At 39.5% G+C, this 21,980-nt stretch overlaps 1 protein-coding gene across 7 annotated transcripts in view; it reads left to right on the top strand.

The window, feature by feature from the left end:
• Positions 1 to 19,721, top strand: part of CFAP161 (cilia and flagella associated protein 161) — a 134,188-nt gene extending 114,467 nt beyond the window's left edge. For 4 of the 7 annotated variants that reach the window (XM_037833216.1, XM_037833218.1, XM_037833217.1 and 1 more), the window contains 6 exons: positions 10,404 to 10,493; positions 11,030 to 11,262; positions 12,306 to 12,390; positions 16,062 to 16,220; positions 18,419 to 18,492; positions 18,859 to 19,721. In XM_037833216.1, the coding sequence (XP_037689144.1) occupies positions 10,404 to 10,493; positions 11,030 to 11,262; positions 12,306 to 12,390; positions 16,062 to 16,220; positions 18,419 to 18,492; positions 18,859 to 19,054 (837 nt within the window). In that variant the 3' untranslated portion in view covers positions 19,055 to 19,721. Of the gene's footprint in view, positions 1 to 9,046; positions 9,516 to 9,535; positions 10,167 to 10,403; positions 10,494 to 11,029; positions 11,263 to 12,305; positions 12,391 to 16,061; positions 16,221 to 18,418; positions 18,493 to 18,858 lie in introns of those variants that run through there. The other 3 variants (XM_037833214.1, XM_037833215.1, XM_037833219.1) reach the window with 3 other exon arrangements.
• The last annotated feature ends 2,259 nt before the right edge of the window (positions 19,722 to 21,980 follow it).

The following is a 21,980-nucleotide window of genomic DNA, read 5'->3' as shown; positions in this document are numbered from 1 at the left end:
AAATCCATGCCTTAGCCTGTAGCCCCAGTGAACTTCCCAAAGCTCCACTCTCTGCCCTTTGTTAATTTCCTTGATAGCTTTCAGTGCTCCCCACTGCTTACAGAAGGAAATTCACAGTTCTCGTCCGGGTTCCAAAGGCCCTTCACCATCTTCTCCCCACTCCCTTTATGGTGTCCTCTGCCCTTTTCTGGTCCCAGGTATAAGCCTCACTTCTTTGCTTCCGTGCCCTGCCTCACTCTACTGGCTCTGCCTGGGAGGTGTTTACTTAAACCACAGCGCTTGTATCTATATGTCCAAATCCTTCCCATTTGTGATATTGTTAAGTCATTTGGGTCTTTCAAAATCTCTGAGTCAGGGCTCCTTAAAGTATTGGTCTTATAAGATGACCCTTAAAAGAAGGATTCCAGGTTGAAATTAGTTTGGGAGGTGCTGTGTGTGTTGTCATCCTTTTGTAGATTCACAGTACATGCCAACACATTCAAGGCTCTGAGACAGCCAAAATAAAGAGCCTATTTCACTTTACTTAACCCAAATGCTCAAATTTATTTGACACCAGAACTCTTTCCCATCATCATACCTATTAACATATCATAGAGTAATTTCAAAACACTTACCAGAGGGTTAGCGGTAAAGTTATCCTTAATCCATTCAGAGTTTAAAAATAAATATAAATTAAAAATTTTATATGATTATGGTTAATGTAAACATTTTATTTTTCAATAGAAAAATATTTTGTTTATCATTTTATTATTATCACAGAGCTTTTAAATCCAGCTGAAGAATATTGTGCTGTAAGTTGGGAATTGCATTTTCTGTTACTTTGATTATAATATTAAAATTCATTTGGAGTTTTAGGAAACTATGGAGTGTTAGGAAACTATGTGCATGCCCAAGGCTGTGCCCTGTGAGGGGTGATACCAGAGGCTGCATGCTCAGGGGAAAATAGCCCAGCCAAGGTCACTAAACAAATAAGCAAGCAAGAAAGCATGTGACAACAGTAAGCACTGGGGGTGGGGAATCAGCTCTCAGAATTGCTACAATATATTTTCTGAAGCATCCAGTTTTCAATGAAAAATTATGAAACATGCAAAGAATCAGGAAAGTGTGAACCATACACAGGAAAAGAAAGCAGGCAACAGAAAGTGTTTTTGAGAGAGCCCAGAGGTTGGACTTAGTAGTACACAAAGACTTCAAAGCAGCTAATATAAATATGTTCAAGGAACTAAAGGAAAATATGCTTAAGGAATTAAAGGAAGGGATTTATGATGTCTCATCAAATATAGAATATCCATAAAGAGAAAAATTATATAAAAAAGAATCAGATGGAAATTCTGGAGCACTGGAACGAAAAGGAAAATTTCACTATAATTCACTTGAATCTACTCAACAAATTTGAGCTATAAGAAGAGAAAATACCAGGCAACTTGAAGATATATTGATAGAAATTATGCAATGTGAAGGACAGAGAGTAAAAAGAATGAAGAAAAATGAATAGAGCCTCAGGGAAATGTAGGACATCATTAAGTATACCAACATACCTGTAATAGGAGTATCAGAAGGAGACAGAAATAAGTAGAAAATACAGTCAATGTAATAATGGCCAGCAGCTTCCCCAGTCTGATGAAATACATTAATCTGCACATCCAGGAAGCTCACTGAACAATAAGTAGGATAAATGCGAAGAGATACACACCCAGAAACATCTGAGTCAATTTGTTGAAAAACAGAGGAAATCTTGAAAGCAGCAAGAGCACTGCAAGGGAACACCAGTAACATTATCTGGTGACTTCTCATCAGAAAAAATAGAGGTCAGAAGGCAATAAGATAACATGTTTAAAATGCTGAAGAAAAAAAGGTCAACCAAGAATCTTATATCCAGCAAAAATACCTTACAAAAAGCAAAATAGATAAGCAAAAACTGAGAGAATTTGTTGTTAGCAGACCTGCTTTACAAGATATACTAAAGGTTGTTCTTTAGGTTGAAAGCCAGTGACACTAGAGAGTAATCTGAATCCATATTAAAAAATAAAACAAAACAAGAGTTCTAGTAAAGATAATTATATTGGTAATTACAAAAGACAGTAAAGTTGCATATTTCTTTTCCTTTCTTCTCTTGACTGATTTAAAAGCAATTGCAGAGGAGAACCTAAGATGGCGGCTAGGTGAGACAGGGCAAAATAACACCTCCGTGAAAACATACTAGATAAAAACCAGAAGGTGATCCAGAATACCGGTTTCAGCGATGCACCACCTGGACAAGGTCTGCTGGAACCACAGGGGCTGTACACTTGGTGAAAACAGAAGTCTGCATTCTGAAACGAGTGAGTAAGCCAGCTGAAAGACCCGCAGCCATGCTGCAGTGTGGGGAAGCCAGGGGTTGGCATTTGGAGATGGACTGTTTCTTTAAAAAAAAAACAAAAGGGAAAAACCCAGGAGCAGCTGCATTTGCGACGGTGAAAACCGCACAGTGAAGCATGGCAGAAGCAGTCTGAGCCAGCCTCTCAGTGTCTGGCGTGGAGGACAGCCTGCTGCAGATTCCCTCAAGGCCAGGGGAGCGGAGGGGAGAGCCGGAAGGAGAAAGAAACCCCACTGATGGAAGCCGCTCCCCGGCGGGCTGGAGACACTCCTGCCCAGGGCTGTGCCCACAGCCCAGAGCAGTGCCAGTTGTCCCAGAGCTGGGAAGGAGGAACTGTGCAAGGAGAGGGAAGGGGTGGAGATGCCCCGTTCAGCCATCTTTGCATCAGGCTGAGAGCATCCCTCCACAGCCCGGCGGCCTGGGGCTTCCCTTGAGGGATGGCGCGCACTTGTGACGTAGCATAGCCTTCCCTCAGCAGAGGTCTTGGAAGATCACAGCTGAGAGGTGGGGCCCGCTCGGAAAACCCAGGGATGCTACATCAATGCCAGTGGTTTGTGGGTCAGTGTCAGAGAGGATCAGGGGCAGAACTGAAATGAAGGCTTAGACTCTTGCAACAGCCTTGAATCTCCAGGAACACCTGGGAGGTTTGAATATTAAAGCTGCCCTGCCTCCCTAGCCACCGGGACACGTGCCCCACATTCAGGGTGGACGGCTCCAGCAACACATCCAAATTGAGTTCACCAACTGAACCCCACAAGAATCATTTCCCCACACACCACAAGAACAAAGTTGAGAACTGACTTGAGGGCTATAGATGACTTGCAGACGCCATCTGCGGTTAGTTGGAGAAAGTGTACGCCACCAACTTGTATTTCTGAAAAATTAGATTGGTATTTTTTTTTACAACTTGAAAGAACCTTATCAAGCAAAGCAAATGCCAAGAGGCCAAAAACAACAGAAAATCTTAATGCATATGATAAAACCAGATGATATGGAGAACCAAAGACCCAAATCAAAATATCAGAAGAGACACAGTACTTGGCACAATTAATCAAAGAACTACAATCAAGGAATGAAAACATGGCAAAGGATATAAAGGACATGAAGAAGACCATGGAACAGGATATAAGCGACATAAAGAAGACCCTAGAAGAGCATAAAGAAGACATTACAAGAGTAAATAAAAAAATAGAAGATCTTATGGAAATGAAAGAAACTGTTGGCCAAATTAAAAAGACTCTGGATACTCATAATACAAGATTAGAGGAAGTTGAACAACGACTCAGTGTCCTAGAAGTCCACAGAACAGAAAATGAAAGAACAAAAGAAAGAAGGGAGAAAAAATTGAAAAAATTGAAATGGATTTCAGGGATACGATAGATAAAATAAAATGTCCAAACTTAAGACTCATTGGTGTCCCAGAAGGGGAAGAGAAGGGTAAAGGTCTAGAAAGAGTATTCAAAGAAATTGTTGGGGAAAACTTCCCCAACCTTCTACACAATATAAATACACAAAGCATAAATGCCCAGCGAACTCCAAATAGAATAAATCCAAATAAACCCACTCCAAGACATATTCTGATCAGACTCTCAAATACTGAAGAGAAGGAGCAAGTTCTGAAAGCAGCAAGAGAAAAGCAATTCACCACATACAAAGGAAACAATATTAGACTAAGTTGTGACTACTCAGAAGGCAGTGGCATGACATATTTAAAATACAGAGAGAGAAAAATTTCCAACCAAGAATACTTTATCCAGCAAAACTCTCCTTCAAATTTGAGGGAGAGCTTAAATTTTTCACAGACAAACAAATGCTGAGAGATTTTGCCAATGAAAGACCTGCCCTACTTCAGATACTAAAGGGAGCCCTACCAACAGCGAAACAAAGACAGGAGAAAGAGATATAGAGAATTTTAACAGACATATATAGAACCTTACATCCCAAATTACCAAGACACTCATTTTTCTCTAGTGATCATGGATCTTTCTCCAGAATGGACTAATATGCTGGGACATAAAACAAGTCTCAATAAATTAAAAAAAAAAAAATGGATATACTCAAAGCACATTCTCTGACCACAATGGAATACAAATAGAAGTCAATAATTTGTGAATTGTAACTCCACTATTTACCTCCTACATGATATAAAATACACAAACTCTAATGACAAATCAGTGGTTTTGAACTCAATGTAAAATATGTAAGTTTTGACAAGAACTATATAAAGGTGGGGGAATGGAGGAGTATAGGAGCATAGTTTATGTGTCCTATTGAAGTTAAGTTGGTATCAAAGAAAAACAAGATTGTTATGGATTTAAGAGTTTAATTTTAAGCCCCACAGTAAACACAAAGAAATTATCAGAGAATATGACCATAGAGATGAAAAGTAGAGTATGGGTTAAGAGAAATGGGGGAAGGAGCAATGGGGAGTTAAGAAACGAGTGTAGGGTTGCTGTTTGAGGTGAAGGGAAATTTCTACTAATGGATGGTGGGAAAGAGGTAGCATTACAACATTCTAAATGTGATTAATTTCACTAATGGAAGGCTAGGGAGGGGGTGGAATGGGAAGATTTAGGCTGTATATATGTTTCCACAATTGAGGAAAAAAAAAAAAAAAAGGACAGTCTAAATAGATAACAATTGAATGCCAAGGATGACCCTGGATGGGATCTGAGGATGGAGAACAGGAGACTCAAAGGGACACAGTTGAGACATAGGGGGAAAAAAAAAGAAATATAGAATGTATGCTTTGTATCAATGTTTAAACTCTAGTACTTCTTAGCTGCATTTAATGGGATTGCATAAAAGAATGTTCTTGTTCATGGGAAGTGTATATGTGAATTATAGTGTTTGTTCAAGGATGGGTGCAGCTAGCTCTCATACGTTCAGAAGACAGAGCAATAGATGGTGGATGATAGAGAGGGAGGGAGGGAGGGAGGGAAAGAAATGCCAGTGTCACAGCATGTTAAAGTTGGTGGATTGGGGTGTCAGGGGAGGGGGGTCAGGGTATGCTGGAGTTCTGTGTATGGGGTTTGTACTGTTTTTGCAACTGTTCCTATAACTTTGAATTTATTTCAAAATAAAATAAAATTAAAAAAAATAAAAGCAATTGCATAACACAATATGCATATAATTTCATCGTCTAGTCTATAACATATAGAAATGTGATAATTTGACAATAATAGTACAAGGAAGAGGCTGGAAGCAAAGCTGTATCAGCAAAAGGAAATGACACCAGACGGTAATTCAAATCCACAGGAAGAAATAAAGAGAACTAGAAATGGTAATTAAGAAGGGTAATATAACAAACTTTATAAATATATACTGCTTTGCTTTCTTCTCTCAGCTTCTTTACAAGACATACCATTATAGAAAGTAGTATTTATAATAATGTATTATTGTTTTTGTTACTATGTGAATTAATGTAGCACAAAAAGTAGATAAGGGAATAAAGCTTGAAAAAGAAAAAAGTTGGAGAATTCACACTTCCCAATTTCAAAAGTTATTACTAGGCTACAGTAATTAAGACAGTGTTGTTTTGACATAAGGAGAGACATATAGATAAATAGAATGGAATTGAGAGGTCATAAATAAACCTTTGCATTTATGGTCAATTGATTTTCAAAAAGGGTGCCAAGACACTTCAACAAATGTTGATGTAAGAACTGGATATCCACATGCCAAATAATGAAGTTGGACTCATTCCTTATACCATGCAAAAAATTAATTCAAAATGGATCATAAACTAAATGCAAGAGTACAAACTATAAAACCCTTAGAAAAAAACATAGGCATAAATTTCCATGAATATAGGTTAGGCAATTGTTTCTTAGATATGACAGCAAAAGTACAGTGACAAAAGAAAAACAGATAAATTGAACTTTATAATGGGCACTATTGAGAAAGTGAAAAGACAACTCACAGAATGGGAGAAAATATTTGCAAATGATATGTCTGACAAGAAACTTGTATCCAGGACATAAAAGAACTCTTAAAATTCAAAGATAAAAAGATAATTCAATTAATATATGGGCAAAGGACTTGAATAGACATTTCTTCAAAGAAGATATACAAATGGCCAATAAGCACATAAAAGAATGCTCAAAAACATTAGTCATTAGGGAAACACAAATCAATGACATACCATTCACACCTATTAGAATGGCCATAAAATAAAAGACAGATAATGACAAGTACTGACAAGAATGTAAAGAAGGAACCATCACACATTGGTGGTGGGAATGTAAAATAGTGCTACTACTTTGCGAAGAAGTTTGGCAGTCCCTCAAGATATTAAACATGATGTTACCACGTAACTCAACAATTCCACTCCAAGGTATATACCCACAAGAAATGAAAACATATGTTGAATCAAAAAACTTGCACGTGAGTGTTCATAGCAGCATTATTCATAAAGAGCTGAAAAGTGGAAGCAACCCAAGTGTCCATCAACAGATGAATGGATAAATAAAATGTGGTCTATACATACAATAGAATATTATTCAGCCATAAAAAGGAATGAAGTACTGATAAATGCTACAACATGGGTGAACGTTGAAGACATTAAGTTAAGTGAAAGAAGCCAGACACAAAAGGCCATATAGTATATGATCCACTTAAATGAAATATCTAGAATAAGCATATTCATATAGACAGAAAATAAATTAGAGGCTCCCAGGGGGTGAGAGGAGGGGAGATGGGAGATGGGTTTCTGTTTGGGGTCATGAAAATGTTCTAAAATTAGATGTGAAGACTGTTGCCTAACTGTAAAATACTAAAGGCTATTGAATTATACACTTTAAAAGATGAATTTTATGGTTTGTGAATTATATCTCAACAAATCTATTTTAAAAAGACATTCAATTAGCCTCCACAGCATATGAAAAATAACAGTTACTGACCCACTACTTGGGATGCTTTAGTTGTGGAACATTAAATTTACATGTACTTACATGTGAGGGTCTATTTTGGAGGGGTTACTCTTCTAGTCCACTAAACCATATATTTCTGTTTTGAGCTACATGTCACAGTAATTTGATGATGACTGCATCAGAATGACTTCTAATATTTGGTGGTGCAAATATGGCATCTTTTTTCCTCTGATGAAATGTATGTAAAAGTGTAATGCATGTTTATTTTCTTTACAAATTTTAGAATATTTAAAAATTCTATCCTTTTAAGGTTTTAACTGGAAATGTTATAAATCTAAAAATCACATGGGCAGAAACAGATTTAATCTATCCATTCAACAATTTTTATTTATCTACATCTTTCATTAAACTACTTTACATGCATTTTTAAAAATGCTTACTGGCTACTCCCTAACTTATTAGCAGTGTATATAGATACAATTGATTTTTCAATTTTTATCTTATATTTGACCACTTTACTAAGTTATTTTATTATCTCTTGATTTTTAGGGATTGGATTTCATCTTCTAGGAATATAATCACATCTGCTATTAAGAAATTTTTATTTCAACATTTGCAATTTTTATTTCTCTATTGAGTTTTCAGGATTGGGGTGGGTTTTTTAAGAATGTAATACTAACTTGCTTTTAAGAAAATTTTTCCAGCCTTTCCAATTTTTATTGATGTTATTTCTTTTTCTTGACTCATGAATGACTGAATCATTTGAACCTTATTAAATAGTAATGAAGTCAAAAGTTGCCTTGTCTTATTCCCAATTTTTAGAATATGGAAGCACTTACAAAGAAAAAACATGAACTTTGGAGTCAGAAAATGTAGGCTGAATTCTTGCTTTGACCAACTTTTAGCAGTTTGAATTTAGATAAGCCTCTAGCATCTTGAGTCTCAGCTTCTTAACTTACAAAATGTAGTTAGTGGTATAATACCTGACCTAACTTCTTTGTACCGTTTTTCCTTTCAAAGTATGCCAACATGTGGTGATGTATTAACAGAGCCGTGGGTTCCCGCCGTGGGGGGATGTTCCTATTTCTAGCACATGCTGCAGCCTGCTGGCTCTTCCCTGAATCGAAGAGGGCTCAAGTCCTCTAAGTCCAGCCCAAAGTCCCCTCTCGGAAGGCCTTCCATTCTTATTCCCACAATCCCCCAAAGCAGAAACGAATTTTTCCTTAACTCTCATGGTCCTTCTTTGGCCCATCTTTAATTACATTAGTTCCATTCTTCCTTGAAGTAATTTGTTTCCCTGAATTATCTTCTCTTTTAGACTAGGTTTGCTGGAGGGAGGGAAAATTCTTCTGTCTTTCATTTCTGTCCTCAGTAGACACTAATTACAGGTAAATTACCTGGTGAGTTCAATCAGCAACAAGGTCAGATAGTTCTACAGAAACTATTTATTCCCCCGTCTCATAAAATAATATCTTATTTTAAAAATGCTGACTACAGGATATTCTGGTTTTCTTAAAGTTTTCTTGCCAACCACCGGCTTGTCCTCTCAGTTGGGGGTTGGGGGAGGGAGGGAGAATGCTATACAGTCCCTGAAAATATGGACTACCTCAGAAACGTACAAACAGAAATATTCCAACATGGTATATTCCTTACTTTTGAGGTGGTGACATTCTGAATAATTTCCCCCATTCCCTTTTCTGTTATTTGGTTTCCAAATTCCTACATTGAGCATGTACTGTTTTGTGATCAGAGCGAACTTGTTGCTGAGGCTGATTAAAAAAAAAAAAAAAAAAAAGGCTGCAAGCAAGCTGTGCGTCCAGTTAAAAGCTCCTCAAGGCTGCCTGGACAAGCAAGAAGTACTATATTGCTATAGCATTTTTCGCTTAGATTCTAGGAAAAAAAGGGAGGAAACTGCTTCCTTTTCCTCTACGGAGCTTTTAGGTCGAGCAGTGTCGGAACGAGTTTTCCCTCGACTACTTTGCAATCAAACAGCGAAATCTAAGCGGTGGAGGTGGAACGGGAGCAAGGTGAGGAGAGGTTTGCTTTGCCTGGAGCCTTCTCTGCCGCCTAGGCGCGCAGCAGACTCCGTGCGCGGCCGCTCATTGGTCAGCAGGGCTCCGGACCTTGACCAATCGCACCAGGCGGGGTCGCCATGACGACCGGGCGCGCTGAAGCCTGCGGTGTGCGAGGGAGGCCTGCTTGCGGAAGAACAGGACACCATGGCGCAAAACTTGTACGGTCCACGAGTCCGGATGGGAAATTGGAACGAAAACGTCTACCTGGAGGAGGTACGGAGGGCCGTGTCCGGTCAGCCCCCGGGGGCTCAGAGATTCCCAAATTCTGCCTTGAGTTCGGTTTCCTACTTTGGACACCCGGAGTCTCCTCTTGTTAAAACCAGAGTACACTACACCGCCCCACCTCCCCTAAAATCTCATCCCTATCTCAACTTCCAAAGAATCTCACTCGCTGCCCTCAGACCCAGGTCACACGGCCTTTTGAGCACAAAACTTTCCCTTAGCTTCCCAAACTCAGGTGCCTTGACTCCCAGGCCTGGGTCGTGCCTTATTCGGGAGCCGCCCTAAGTAAGTTCCGTCTGTTCCTTCGAGTTACGGTCTCAAACGCTGCAATCCAGTTGAGGGTTCAGGCTCTAAATAGAAACACTCCTGCCCCTCACTAACACCCTTCCCTCCCATCACACATGCTCTCCTCAGAGTCCCCTCGGTGTCTCTTTTTCCGACACTATACTCATTGCCTTGTATTCTTGTACGGTGATGTGGTGGTCTTGACGAGGCCCTGGGACAAGCCACTTCCATGTATCTATCTAGTTGGGTGCGGTGGAATTTCCAGTGTCAATCATCCTACAGTCAGGGGAGACTTCAGTAGGGAAGAGATGGCCTCCAGATGTTTCTCATGATTTTCTCTGGCTGGAGTGATGACAGGTGATTTTTCTTTATCTTTTTTGTGTCTTTCTCATTTTCCAAAGAGAGTACAATGAATTAAAAATGTTAAAATAATGCTAAAAGCATTTCCACCATTCCCATTATACTTACATTTCTTTTTCTGTTCTCAAATTTTGGTTTTTCAACTTGAGGTAATTTTGATCTAAAAGCTTCCAACCCTCATTATTCAGGACTATTATTGAGACTTTGGATTTCATTCATTTTATCTTTAATCAGGAGCGCATGAAAGATTTCTTAGAGAAGAGGGATAAAGGAGAACTTCTCATACAGAGAAACCGCAGACTGAAAGAGAATCTTTTGAGACAGGTAATTTTAAATTCAAACTTTGTTTTCAAAATTCTGTCAAAGTAAGTGTGAGTACATGTTAAGTAAGCAAAAATTCCATAACTGGATTATTATTGGGAAATAACAGGTTTTAAAAATAATCTATGACCACAATGTTTAAAATTCCTCAAGATTTTAGAAATATAAGATAAACCTACTCTTAATTAGGTTTATTTTCATTTCCAAATAAATAAATGAGTGAATTGATACATAAGTAAAATATCACTTAGTTGGTGGTCAGGGAACATTTGATGAATGTCAAATAAATGTATTCATAATGAAGTCAACCTGGTTTCATTTGGCTTCATTTGGGATACCTGCGGGCTTTGCCTTGGCAAAGTGGGAGGGGGGCATGGCAGGAAAAGGAAGAAAACTAAGGATTTGAGGGGATCCAAGGAATCCCTTATTGAAATAGTTCCTAGTCTGAGATGGGAAAAAAGGGTACACAGGGAGAGGCCTTGGCATTCGTTGTTAAGGAATTGTATGATTCACTAAAAAAATTTCTATTAAACTTGTAGATGCAGCTTTCCATATCTGAAGATGGATATATTCACTATGGTGACAAAGTGATGCTTGTGAATCCTGACCATCGTGATATAGATACTGATCTGTTTCTGGGTGGGGACCTGAGTCTGTGTATGACTCCAGATGAAATTAAAGCCCACCTGAGTGATGAACTAGAGGTGCCCTGTGGCCTGAGTGCAGCACAAACCAAGATCCCAGTTGGTAGAAACACTTTTATCATTTTGAGGTAGAGAGATTTCAATTTTAAGGTCGCTTTCATCATAAGTATCAGTTTTTACTTGTACCTTATGGATGCCCTGGGATTGGAACAGTGCTTACTGGAGGTGAAGTTTATATGAACATTCTCTGTGATTCTCATCTTGCTTTCTTACCTTGAGAATTATTGTCAAGAGCTTTTACAATCCCTTTTACCTTACACTGCCTAATTGGTAATTTGGGTTCAGTTCAAAATGCTTAATTCATAGGTATAGGATTCAGAGAATTAAATTCATATTCTGATTGGAAGGCTATCCTCGTAACATCTCAGGATGCTTTGAGCTCATTTGAGTATTTTCATTGTTGTTAACATTGCTAAGTTGTTTTTACAAAAAATATCTAGTTTAATGCAAGGTGGCTCTGCATGGCATTTACTCTTTTAAAATTAATTGTCTATTAAGAAAGGTACTTGACGAAATTTTGAAAATGAGCAGTTAAGACCTCAGAGAACAAAAATTACATAATTACAATTAAAAACCATTACTTTCCCTTTTAAACTAATCTATAACTTTGTGGTAACAGTGTTATAAGACTATAGCCAGCCCTTTAAGTCTTAATGAAACTTCTTCAACTTGGATTTCTTTTGAATACAGATACTATCTGGTAAGAAAACTAAAAATTGATCACAACTTCCAGTTCCTGAAGGATTAGGAGGGAAGATAGTGTTAAATGTCTACAACTGTGTTACCTAGATTTTTTCTACAAATGTCACACACACTTGACTGGAATTCCTTGGTGTAGGGTAGCATGATGTGCTCATCACACTCTAGCCAAAGGCTCACAAAGCAGGGATGTTCTGTTTTCTGTCTGTGGTGTAAGACAGGGAATAGGGTGCTGGCAAATTTTAAGGCCAAAAGAGAAGTCCTTTTATTTAGTTAGTTAATTCAGTTATGGTATATGATTAAAAGCAAAATTGCATGCACACACACACACACACACACACACACACACAAATAGAGCTTTCAAATGATTCTCACACAGAGACTTAACAGTACATTCTTTCTCCACTGACAGTGTAGATGGAAATGCTGCTGGTCAAGTCCTTAGATATGGGCAGAACTTTTGCCTTGGGGTACAAGGAGGATTTGCAGACAAAATGGTGAGTCATCACTTTGCATGTCTACTCTGGACCAGTCACTTTTAGTTCTGTGTGGGCGAATGGCTCTAGAAGTGGGCAGAGAAGTCCAGCAGCAGGGATTCCTTCTCTGGCTGCATTATGGTTTCAGCCTGCAGCTTTTCATGGGCAGCTTTGGACCAAGTCTTTCCTTCTAACTTTGCAAATTACAAAAATACACCCTTAAAAGCTAAGATGTTAGTGAGTAAAAGTTTTTTACAATGCAGCTGGCAAGAAGCTAATTAAAAAAAATTTTTTTTATTAGAGCAGTTGTAGGTTTAGAGAAACATCATGCAGGAAGTACAGAGTTCCCATAAGCCTCCCTTTCACACACAGTTTCCCTGTTATAAACATTTTACATTAGTGTGGTATCTTTGTTATTATAATTATGCTATTAACTTTAGCACATTGTTTATATTGAATTGTACAGTTCTATGGGTGTGTGTGCGCATAGCAACTTATATACAACCTAAAATTTTAAATATGCGATTCAGTGGTGTTAATTACATACACAAAGTTATACCTCCATTCCCATTTTCCATTTCCAAAACTTTTCCATCACCCGAAAAAGAAACTTGATACAAACTAAACATTAATTCCCCATTCCCCTCCCCCTCTTGACCCCTCGTTATTAGTATTCTAGTTTCTGACTTTATGAATATGCCTATTTTGTTTATTCCATATAAGTCAGATCATACAGCATTTGTCCCCTTGTATCTGGCTTATTTCACACAACATGATGTCTTTAGGGTTCATGCATGTTGTAGAACTTCATAGAACTTCAGAACTTCGTTCCTTTTTTATGGCTGAATAATATTCAATTGTATGTATATACTACATTTGGTTTATCCATTCATTTGTGCTGGATGTTTGGTTTGCTTCTACCTTTTGGCAATTGTGAAAAATGCTGCTATGAACATCAGTGTTCAAATATCTGTTCAAGGGTCTGCTTTTAGTTCTTTTGGATATATAACTAGAATTGGGATGCTGGGTCATATGGTAATTCTATACTTAACTTTCTGAGGAATCGCCATACTTTTTTCCACAGTGGGCTGCACCACATTACATTCCCACCAACAATGTATGAGGGTTTTTATTTCTCCACATCCTCTGTAGCATTTATTGTTTTTTCAACAGTGGCTCTTCTAGCAGGTGTGAGATGCTTTTCCTTAATGGCTAAAGACTTTGAGCATCTTTTCATGTGGCTATTGGCTATTTGTATATCTTCTCTGGAGAAATGCCTATTCAAGTCTTTTTCCCATTTTTAAATTGGGTCATGTGTCTTTTTGTTTTTGAGTTATAGAAGTTCTTTATAAATTCTGCATATTAAACCTTTACCAGAAAGATGGTTTCTAAATATTTTCTCCCATTCTGTAGTTTGTCTGTTTACTTTTTTGATAAAGTCTTTTGATGCACGAAATTTTAAATTTTGATGTAGTCCTATTTGTCTTTTTTTTTTTTTTCTTTTGTTGCTCGTGCTTTTGGTGTAAAGTCTAAGAAACCACTGCCTAAGGCAATGTCCTGAAGGTGTCTCCCTATGTTTTCTTCTAGAAGTTTTATAGTTTTAACTGTTATTTTCAGGCCTTTGATCCATTTTGAGTTAATTTTTATGTTGTGAGGTAGGGGTCCACCTTCAGTCTTTTGCATATGAATATCCAGTTCTCCAGCACAATTTGTTGAAGAGACTATTCTTTCTCCACTGAGTGGACTTGGCACCTTTGTCAAAGATCAGTTGGCCAAAGGTGCGAAGTTTTATTTCTGAACTCTCAATTCAATTCCACTGGTCTGTATGTCTGTCCTTGTGCAGGTACCCTGCTGTTTTGATTACTGTAGGTTTGTAGTAAGTTTTAAAATCAGTACGTTTGTGTCCTTCAACTTCTTTTTTTTTTTTTTTTTGAGATGGCTTTGGCTATTCAGGGCCTTTTACCCTTCCAAATAAATTTGATAATTGATTTTTCCATTTCTGCAAAGTAGGCTGTTGGAAGTTTGATTGGGATCAATTTTTGTATACACTTTTGAGGAAGCCACTTAGTCTTTTAAATTCTATTAGTTTTAAATTGATTTTATTGGCTTTTCTAGGCAAACAGTCATTTCATCTTCAAATAATGACAATTTTATTTCTTCTCAAGTTCTCATACATCTTATTTGTGTTTCCTGTCTGTGGGTTAGCAAGCATTTCTAAGGCATTCATAAAAATCCTGGTGATAGGAGCTTTCTAGGTTTGTTCCTGACTTTATCTTTTTTTTTTTTTTTTTTTAACATCAGTACAACAAAGTTTGTAATTTGAGATGGATATTTTTGGTTGCCATTTTGTGTCTTGCTTTTCTTGTCACTCTAAATGGCTTGGTCATTCTCTCCTCACCCAGAGCCAAAGCTGTAGTGTAACCTCAGACCCATCTCCCTTCCCCGCCTATATATGTAGCTCTTGGCCAGTGCCATCCCTCTTCCTTCACAATGCACTTGGGCCTGTCTGTTCATTCTTAATGCCAGCACCTCAGTTGAGATCCCTGCTGCTTGATCCCTCTTGTTGATCCTGATTCAAACCACACTGAACGGTGTGCTGCCAGATTGATCTTGTGAAAACTCTGGTCTGGTCTCATCCCAAACCCATTGAAAAGTCATCGGTCGCTCCCCACTGCCTTCTGAATTAAAGTTCTGACCCTCCCATGGCATTGGAAGCCCTCTGTAATGTGTCCCCACCCTCTCTGTCTACGCTCATCCCCTCTAGCTCCCCAGCTGCCCACTGCCTCCTCTTTAAAGGCTTTCCTCAGCCCCCAGAAGAACATCATGTTTCCATCTCTGCACTCCTACAGCTCATTGCACCTGTGCTGGACAGCCCTAACCTTACATGCACCTCCGTTTCTATAGTTCATCATCTCTCCTGCTGGCCTGAAGCTTCTCAAGGATATAACCTCATAACACAGCCTAGCATAAGATAGGTGCTTATTAAAACTCTGTCAAATTGTGAAGAAATGACCTCCAGGTTCACAGGGAAGGTGAATCAATAAAGGGCTAACAAAGTACTAACACTTCAGACTTTTAAGCAGGTTGAGGTTAATTTTGGTAAGGACATAGTCAGCCAAGATGCTTGATATGAATTCCAAGTGTTGACATCAATTCCAGAGGGTCTTGGGCCAGTGTGGAGGCTCACAAATGACTCTCATTTGTGATGATTTTTGTTTTAAGACTATTTCATTTTATACAGTGAATTTCCTGCAACATTACTTATAATAAATAAAATATTCATCCAAGTCCTATGCCCTGAATAATAGAAGTGGCAGGCAGCAGAAAGTGGGGAACAGGAAGGGGAGGGGGAGATTGAATTTAGTGTTTTAAAGGAAGGAGAAGACTGTAAAGGAAGACTATAAAAGGAGAAGACTTTAAAGGAAGGAGAGTATTTTAAAGGAAGGAGAGTGTTTTAAAGGAAGGAGAAGAAGAAAAGTGATTAGAAGGTGGGTGGTGGTGGTGGTGGTGTCAGCATTTCAAGATGATATTTCTAATGTAGAGGAAAAGTGAGCATTCTCATACGATCAATAAGAACAAGAGTTTTTGAAAACTGCTTTTGAACATACTTGCCATCCAGCTAGTTGATTGCTTTTTATTTTTAAATAGCTTTCCAAATAGCTCTTAGTTCATCTACTTGCTGTCATGTTCAGTTATTTTTAGCAAGTGACCACAGGACCCTACTGAAATCATCTAAGAAGTCTTGGCTCCAGGAAGTGTACCTGACAGATGAGGTCTCCTACCTGAACTGCTGGCAGGCTGCCTTTCTCGACCCCCAGCTACGCCTGGAGTATGAAGGCTTCCCTGTCCCGGTGAGCATGGTATAGGGAAGACGTGTGCTGGTGCCATCAAACAGATGGAATTTGAATTTATTTGAATTTATCAGTGCTCAAATGCCTTATGTATTCTCTCTCTGCTGGGAAGGCCCTATTTTTTTAGTGTGGAAGCATCCTGCACTTGTGTTTCCCAACTCAGGCTGCACATTAGAGTCACCTAAGGAGCTTTTAAAAAATACTGATGCTCAGTCGCACTTTTCTTTGCATAGCCTTTCAGTTCTCTAGTTAGGTACCAATTTCTAAAGGGGCTGGGAAATCTTAGGGAAGTGTAGATATTGGACAGCTGCAAGGGCCAACACAGCGGCCCTGCAAGACAGCCTCCTTCTTCTCATTACTGGCTGTTTCCCCAGGACCCTGTGCCCCCCTCACCTCTCTCTGCCATGAGACTGGAGCCTGAGGCATGGTCCTGACAGGAAGGCAGGGGGTCTGGTGCAAGCACAGAGCTGGTATTACCATTTTGGGGGCCAGAGGCTTTGCTACTTGCTCACAAGCCATCTGGCAGACAGTGTAGGAGGAATTGTCAGAAGCCACCAGGAGTGGGTGGAATTAAAGAATCAGCTGGCTGAGGTGGTTGTCCATGGCCACTGCCCACGTTCCAGTCAGTAGCCCGCAGCACAGGCCCCTCTGAATCCACCGGATACGGTGTGCTTCTCTCTCAAGCTCTGCCAGGTGGAACCCGGGTTCACAAGGTTGGTTCTCCCAGCACAGAGGATATACATTGTCCACAAAACAAAACAAAACAAAACAAACAAAACAGGTTGTGCTGGTCTTTGCCAAACTTTGTTTTCTTTGATTTCATGATTTTCATGATTTAAATTGTCGGTGTCTCAGCTTCCTTATCTGTAAAATGGGGATAGTAATAATACCTATCTTATGAGGTTTTGTGGGACTAAGTGGCTAATACCTTTACAGAACTTATTAGAAAGGTGCCTGCCTCACAGGAAGCACTCACAAATGTTGGTTATTGTTGTAGTGATTGAGGGTGATGATGATGATGATAATTAGAGTCACTGAAGGAGTAGCAGCCCAGGCACCAGGAGTTCTTTTCTCCATTACTAACTTGCCTTATAGCCTGAGGCCAGTCTCTGAACCTCTCACTCTGCGAAACGGGAAATCTAATACCTTGCACAACATGTCAGTGCCCTCTAGCCAGAGAGCAGCAGAAACATCTGTAGTTGAGCAGTCAGGTTTATTACTTGTGAGGGAGAATGCACACCATGGGAACTGTGGGGTGTCTCAGTAAGAGGGTGTGAGAAAGGACATGTTACAGAATTTGGGCTTTGGTTGGGTGATTTTAGACAGGGTCCTAGAAGGTAGAGGTTTGCTCTGGATTGGATGGTGTCTGGAAGCAGGAGGTCATTCTATAATGGCTCTCCCAATAATTTTTTTCTATAGGGAGGGCATACCAGCAGGAGGCTAAGATTGCAATTGGTGAAGAAGCAGTACTCATTCATATTAGCCAGAGAGGGGGTACTTGGTATTTTGTAGCTTGGACACTGCTTGTGTTTTGTCTCTGTTCAGACCTAATTTCAGAGTAGTCTCGTTTCTATCTTGACCCATCATGGTCACACAGTGGCCTTGTCTGATGCTGACGTTCTCTGAACTTGACTCTGTTCCACAGGAGAATGCCAAGGCCTGGCTGTGGGTGCCAGGCCAGCACCTAGCTGTCAGGGGCTCCTTTTCTCTTTCTTGTATAGCTGTTAGCTTACACAGGTCAGATTTTTGAAATAATATTTATTATTTTGTTCTGATTATAAACAGAATAAATATTCATTGTTGAAAACTATGAAAAGCATAAAAAATGTGAAAATTACCCTGAGAGTACTACTGTGGTTTATCATTTTCATCTTTTTCTATGCCAATACTTTTACAAAATAAGGCCATCGTGAATATACTTTTTTTGTTTCACTTAATAACACCATTGACCATCTCTCATGTTGTCAAAGATCATCTCCAATCTTTGAATGATTGTATAATGTCTCATCCTATGGATATCTATAATAATGTATTTACTCAGTCCATGATAGTTTGACTTCTAGGTTATTCTCAATATTTTCTTTTAAAAAAAACCACTAAATTTAAATGAATAGATAGCATATTTCCAAATTTTTGCTTTTGGGAAATGGGCAGTTTTAATTCAGAATTCAAATAACAGATTTTCTTTATTTGGAAAGGCAAATGCAAAACTCCTCATCAGTCACTGCCAAACAAATCGAGGACTGGCGGCCCACCGGCATCTTTTCTTAAGGTATCTATCACAGGGTTGAGGAAAATGGTGTGAACGGGGCTGGGGCAGATATTAGCTGAGATCAGTTTAGAGTCCTTTAATGATGAAATTTGTCACACAGAACTTTGATGGTGTGAGAAATCCTACTAGAGCTCCTTCTGTTATACAAGTCTTCCCCCCTCAAGAGGATTTTAGGTATAACAGGACCCTCTCCACCTAATCCTTGTCCAAAGAGGATGCAACTTCCCTGCAAACATGTAGTGTTTGATAGAGCCCAGAGGGCTTAACATAGCAGGCTGCTCAATTAGGTGCTTTTGAGATTAAATTAGTAGTTTGTTGGGAGTGAGTATGAAATTTCCAACCAGTCTGCATTCTTTCTTGGCCCAGTACCTATTTTGGAAAGGAAGCTGAAGTTGCTGCTCACACATATTTGGATTCACACAGAGTTGAAAAACCGAAGAATCACTGGATGTTGGTTACTGGAAATCCCAGGAAGGAGTCATCCACCAGGTTGGACCTGCCCAAACCCGCAGCCGAGGGCACCCAAGCCATGGAGCAGGCCATGGGCCTGAATACACCATAACACGCCAGCCCCCCTGCGGCCCTGCTTGCATCAAATGCAGCTTTAAAAGAAATTAGCTATCTTGGTCATGCCTCAAGCTATTTTTAAGAAGGTATAGAACTCTCTGAACACTGTATTAAATCAGTGGATTAGCTAACATTATTGAATTGGTGATAGGGGTCTAGAAAACTAGCCAGAAAGAAACTAGCACTGGGGCTTACCTCATAAGTAGTGTTTGAACTTGACAGATGATGCTCCTTTGTTGATAACTCAAATCTGAAGAACTCAGCTTCCTTTACTTAAAACCTATGTAGCATCATCTTCTACAAGGATTATGGGTTCCTTTTAAAAGCTGTGTCTATGTAATAAACTGTCAGAACTATCCTGAGCTTTTGGCACTACTCTTCTCCTTTTGACTCTACAGTGTACTAAAAATCAACAATGTGTAGCGAGGTGTGGCCTTATTTTTGGAGTTAAAAAATTATTCCCTCTTAAGCATCCTATTTTTGTTTCTACCTCTGTCTTAGGAGTCAGAACCTCTGCCTGACCAGTAACTTACTTTTTGTTAAGTTTGTAATGCTTTCCAAGCTGTAGAATTCTTTTATCTCTGTCTTTGAAGCTGGTACATTAGTTGTGGTATCCAGTGTAATCATAAAATTCTGGGATAAAATAAACATAAATCCTTCCATTCATTTGTTCATCTTTTCTTTCTTTAATTCATTTAGTTTCATTGACTGCTTATGATGTGTGAGGTGTTACAATGGGGTGAATAGCCCCTCCTCCCCCCAGCCTCATAAGTAAAGGTAAGTGCTAAGTCAGGTTCACAAAGAAATATGAAGAGAGGTAGAAAGTAATTCACATATACATATAAATGAGTTTTAAATAGATACACCTTCAATCAGTGTAGATTGGCCCTTTTTTTGTCCTATAGAGATTAGAATATGTGTCTCTAAGTTGGCTTCCAAGGTCACTATAAATGCTTTTAGCATTTAAACTGCACTTTGCTGGAAACCTAGAATTTTGGCAGGCTCAGATTGGGTCTTGAGGAGGAAGTCCTTATGGGACCTAGGCAGAGCACCTGAAAACAGTGCCTTAGCAGTGGCTTCCTCTGTGCATACACAAGGTGGCCTGTTGAGATGTTGAAAGAAAAGGGTAGGACTTCTATTTATACCATAATTTTATCCTGTAAAATGCACAAATGAGTATCTTATACTGTTCAAATATTAGTTTTTTTAATCTGCATAATTTAGTTTAATAGGCATGTATAAAATTAAAAAATATAAGTATGTGTAAATGTGCATGTGGGTGTGTGCGTGTGACAAATGCTTAAAACTTATTGGGAAGAGTGTAAACTGAAAAACTTTGTGTGGCCATTTGTTATACAGAAAATGACACTGTTGTTATAATGACGCGCTCCTAGCTTTGTCCTGGGTCACAGCTCCTTCCAGCCCTAAGTTTCATTTTTTAATTCAATTTAACAAACGCATACTGATCACTGGCCCTGTGCCAGTCCTCTTGGTAGGGGGACAGAGACAGCGAGGAACAAGGCATGGACCCTGCAGAAGGGGTAGGGAGGGAAGAACAAACCACAAGAGTGAAAATTCACAGGGCATTCTAGGATCTCAGTGGAAGAACAAGGAGATGACTCAGTCCCGGGGACCAGGGAAGGCTGCCCTCAGATGACACTTGAGCTGGAAAAGACACAGAAGAGCATTCCAAGCAAAGGAGACTGTTTGCAAAGAGCCAATTCCATGTCCCTGAGGTGCAGGCATTGGGAGCAGTGGTGAGAAGTGGAGACTGGCCAGGGGCCAGTTCATAATGGGCTGTGTGCAGGGCTGATACTCACCAGTTGCTCTCAGTATGGCTGTACTGGCTGTTAAAATATTGTAATACCTCCATCCTGGTTGAAAAATAACTACTGGCACAAGCCTATGAAGTGACTCCTATTACCCCGGAGCCTCCCCTTTGGGCCCTTGGACTTCCCACAGCCTAGCAACTAAAGAGTTCATGTCCACTCAACACCTAGGCCAGAGTTTGTTTTGATTGACTGGTGCCCATGCCGCTCAGGAAAAATTGTACAAGTTGTTAAAAATGTTGATTATCATTCTTGGCTGTGTATATCAAGTTCTTGAATTTGAATTTTATCTTGAAGGTGGTGGTCAGCCTTTGAAAGATTTTGGAGAGGGGTGGAGATTGACAGGATTCTATTTTAGAAAGATTGTTATGGAAGCCCATGGCAGCAGGGAGGCAGAGGATCTGAAGTAGGGCAGGGTCAGGAAGCAAGGAGAGGAGGGGGTGGCTTAGAGAGAGATCAAGGAGAGAGAAAGACAGGACTCTATGACTTGGTGGCTGTAAGGACAAGTCAGGAGAAAGATGCACAGCCAGCTTTGAGGCATGTGTATGTCCCTGGGATTCAGAACAGAAGAAGAGCAGGTGTGCAAAGAAGTTCAAGTGCTTGCTTGGGGATTGTCTGACCTTGAGTAGTGTCTGTTTTTCTGTTTGTATGACTGCAACCCAGCTGCAGTTTCTTCCTTAGCATAGTGTTGTTGTCTGCTAGGCTGGTTGGCCCCACCAAAAACCCAACTAAGTCCTTGATAATTTGCAGTAAACGAAACTTTGGAGGTGGCTGGGCTCTGCCACCTTTCAGCTCTGAGATCGTCACCTCTCTGAGACTCAGTGTATTTAGCTGTGAAGTGTTACTGGAAGGATTAGATATGTTCAGTTACATGCAAGCAAGCAGGTGCTCAGTGTGTGTTAGTGCCTTCCTGCTTTCCCTTTGCCTTCCAACAAGAGTTTAACAAGTGTACATTCAAGTCAGGAATTGATTTCATTTCCATCACCACACTGGTTCCATACCTGGTGATTGGACCCCTCTTTGCTCCCATACACGAAGAGCTTTCTGCATTCATTCATATCCAACAGACATCATGGACTATTTTATACTAGG

This window comes from Choloepus didactylus, chromosome 4 (genome assembly GCF_015220235.1).
Source record: "Choloepus didactylus isolate mChoDid1 chromosome 4, mChoDid1.pri, whole genome shotgun sequence".
In the NCBI taxonomy this organism is placed as follows: domain Eukaryota; kingdom Metazoa; phylum Chordata; class Mammalia; order Pilosa; family Megalonychidae; genus Choloepus; species Choloepus didactylus.
The sequence above is the reverse complement of the archived record's forward strand: the minus strand, read 5'-3'. Positions and strand labels throughout refer to the sequence as shown.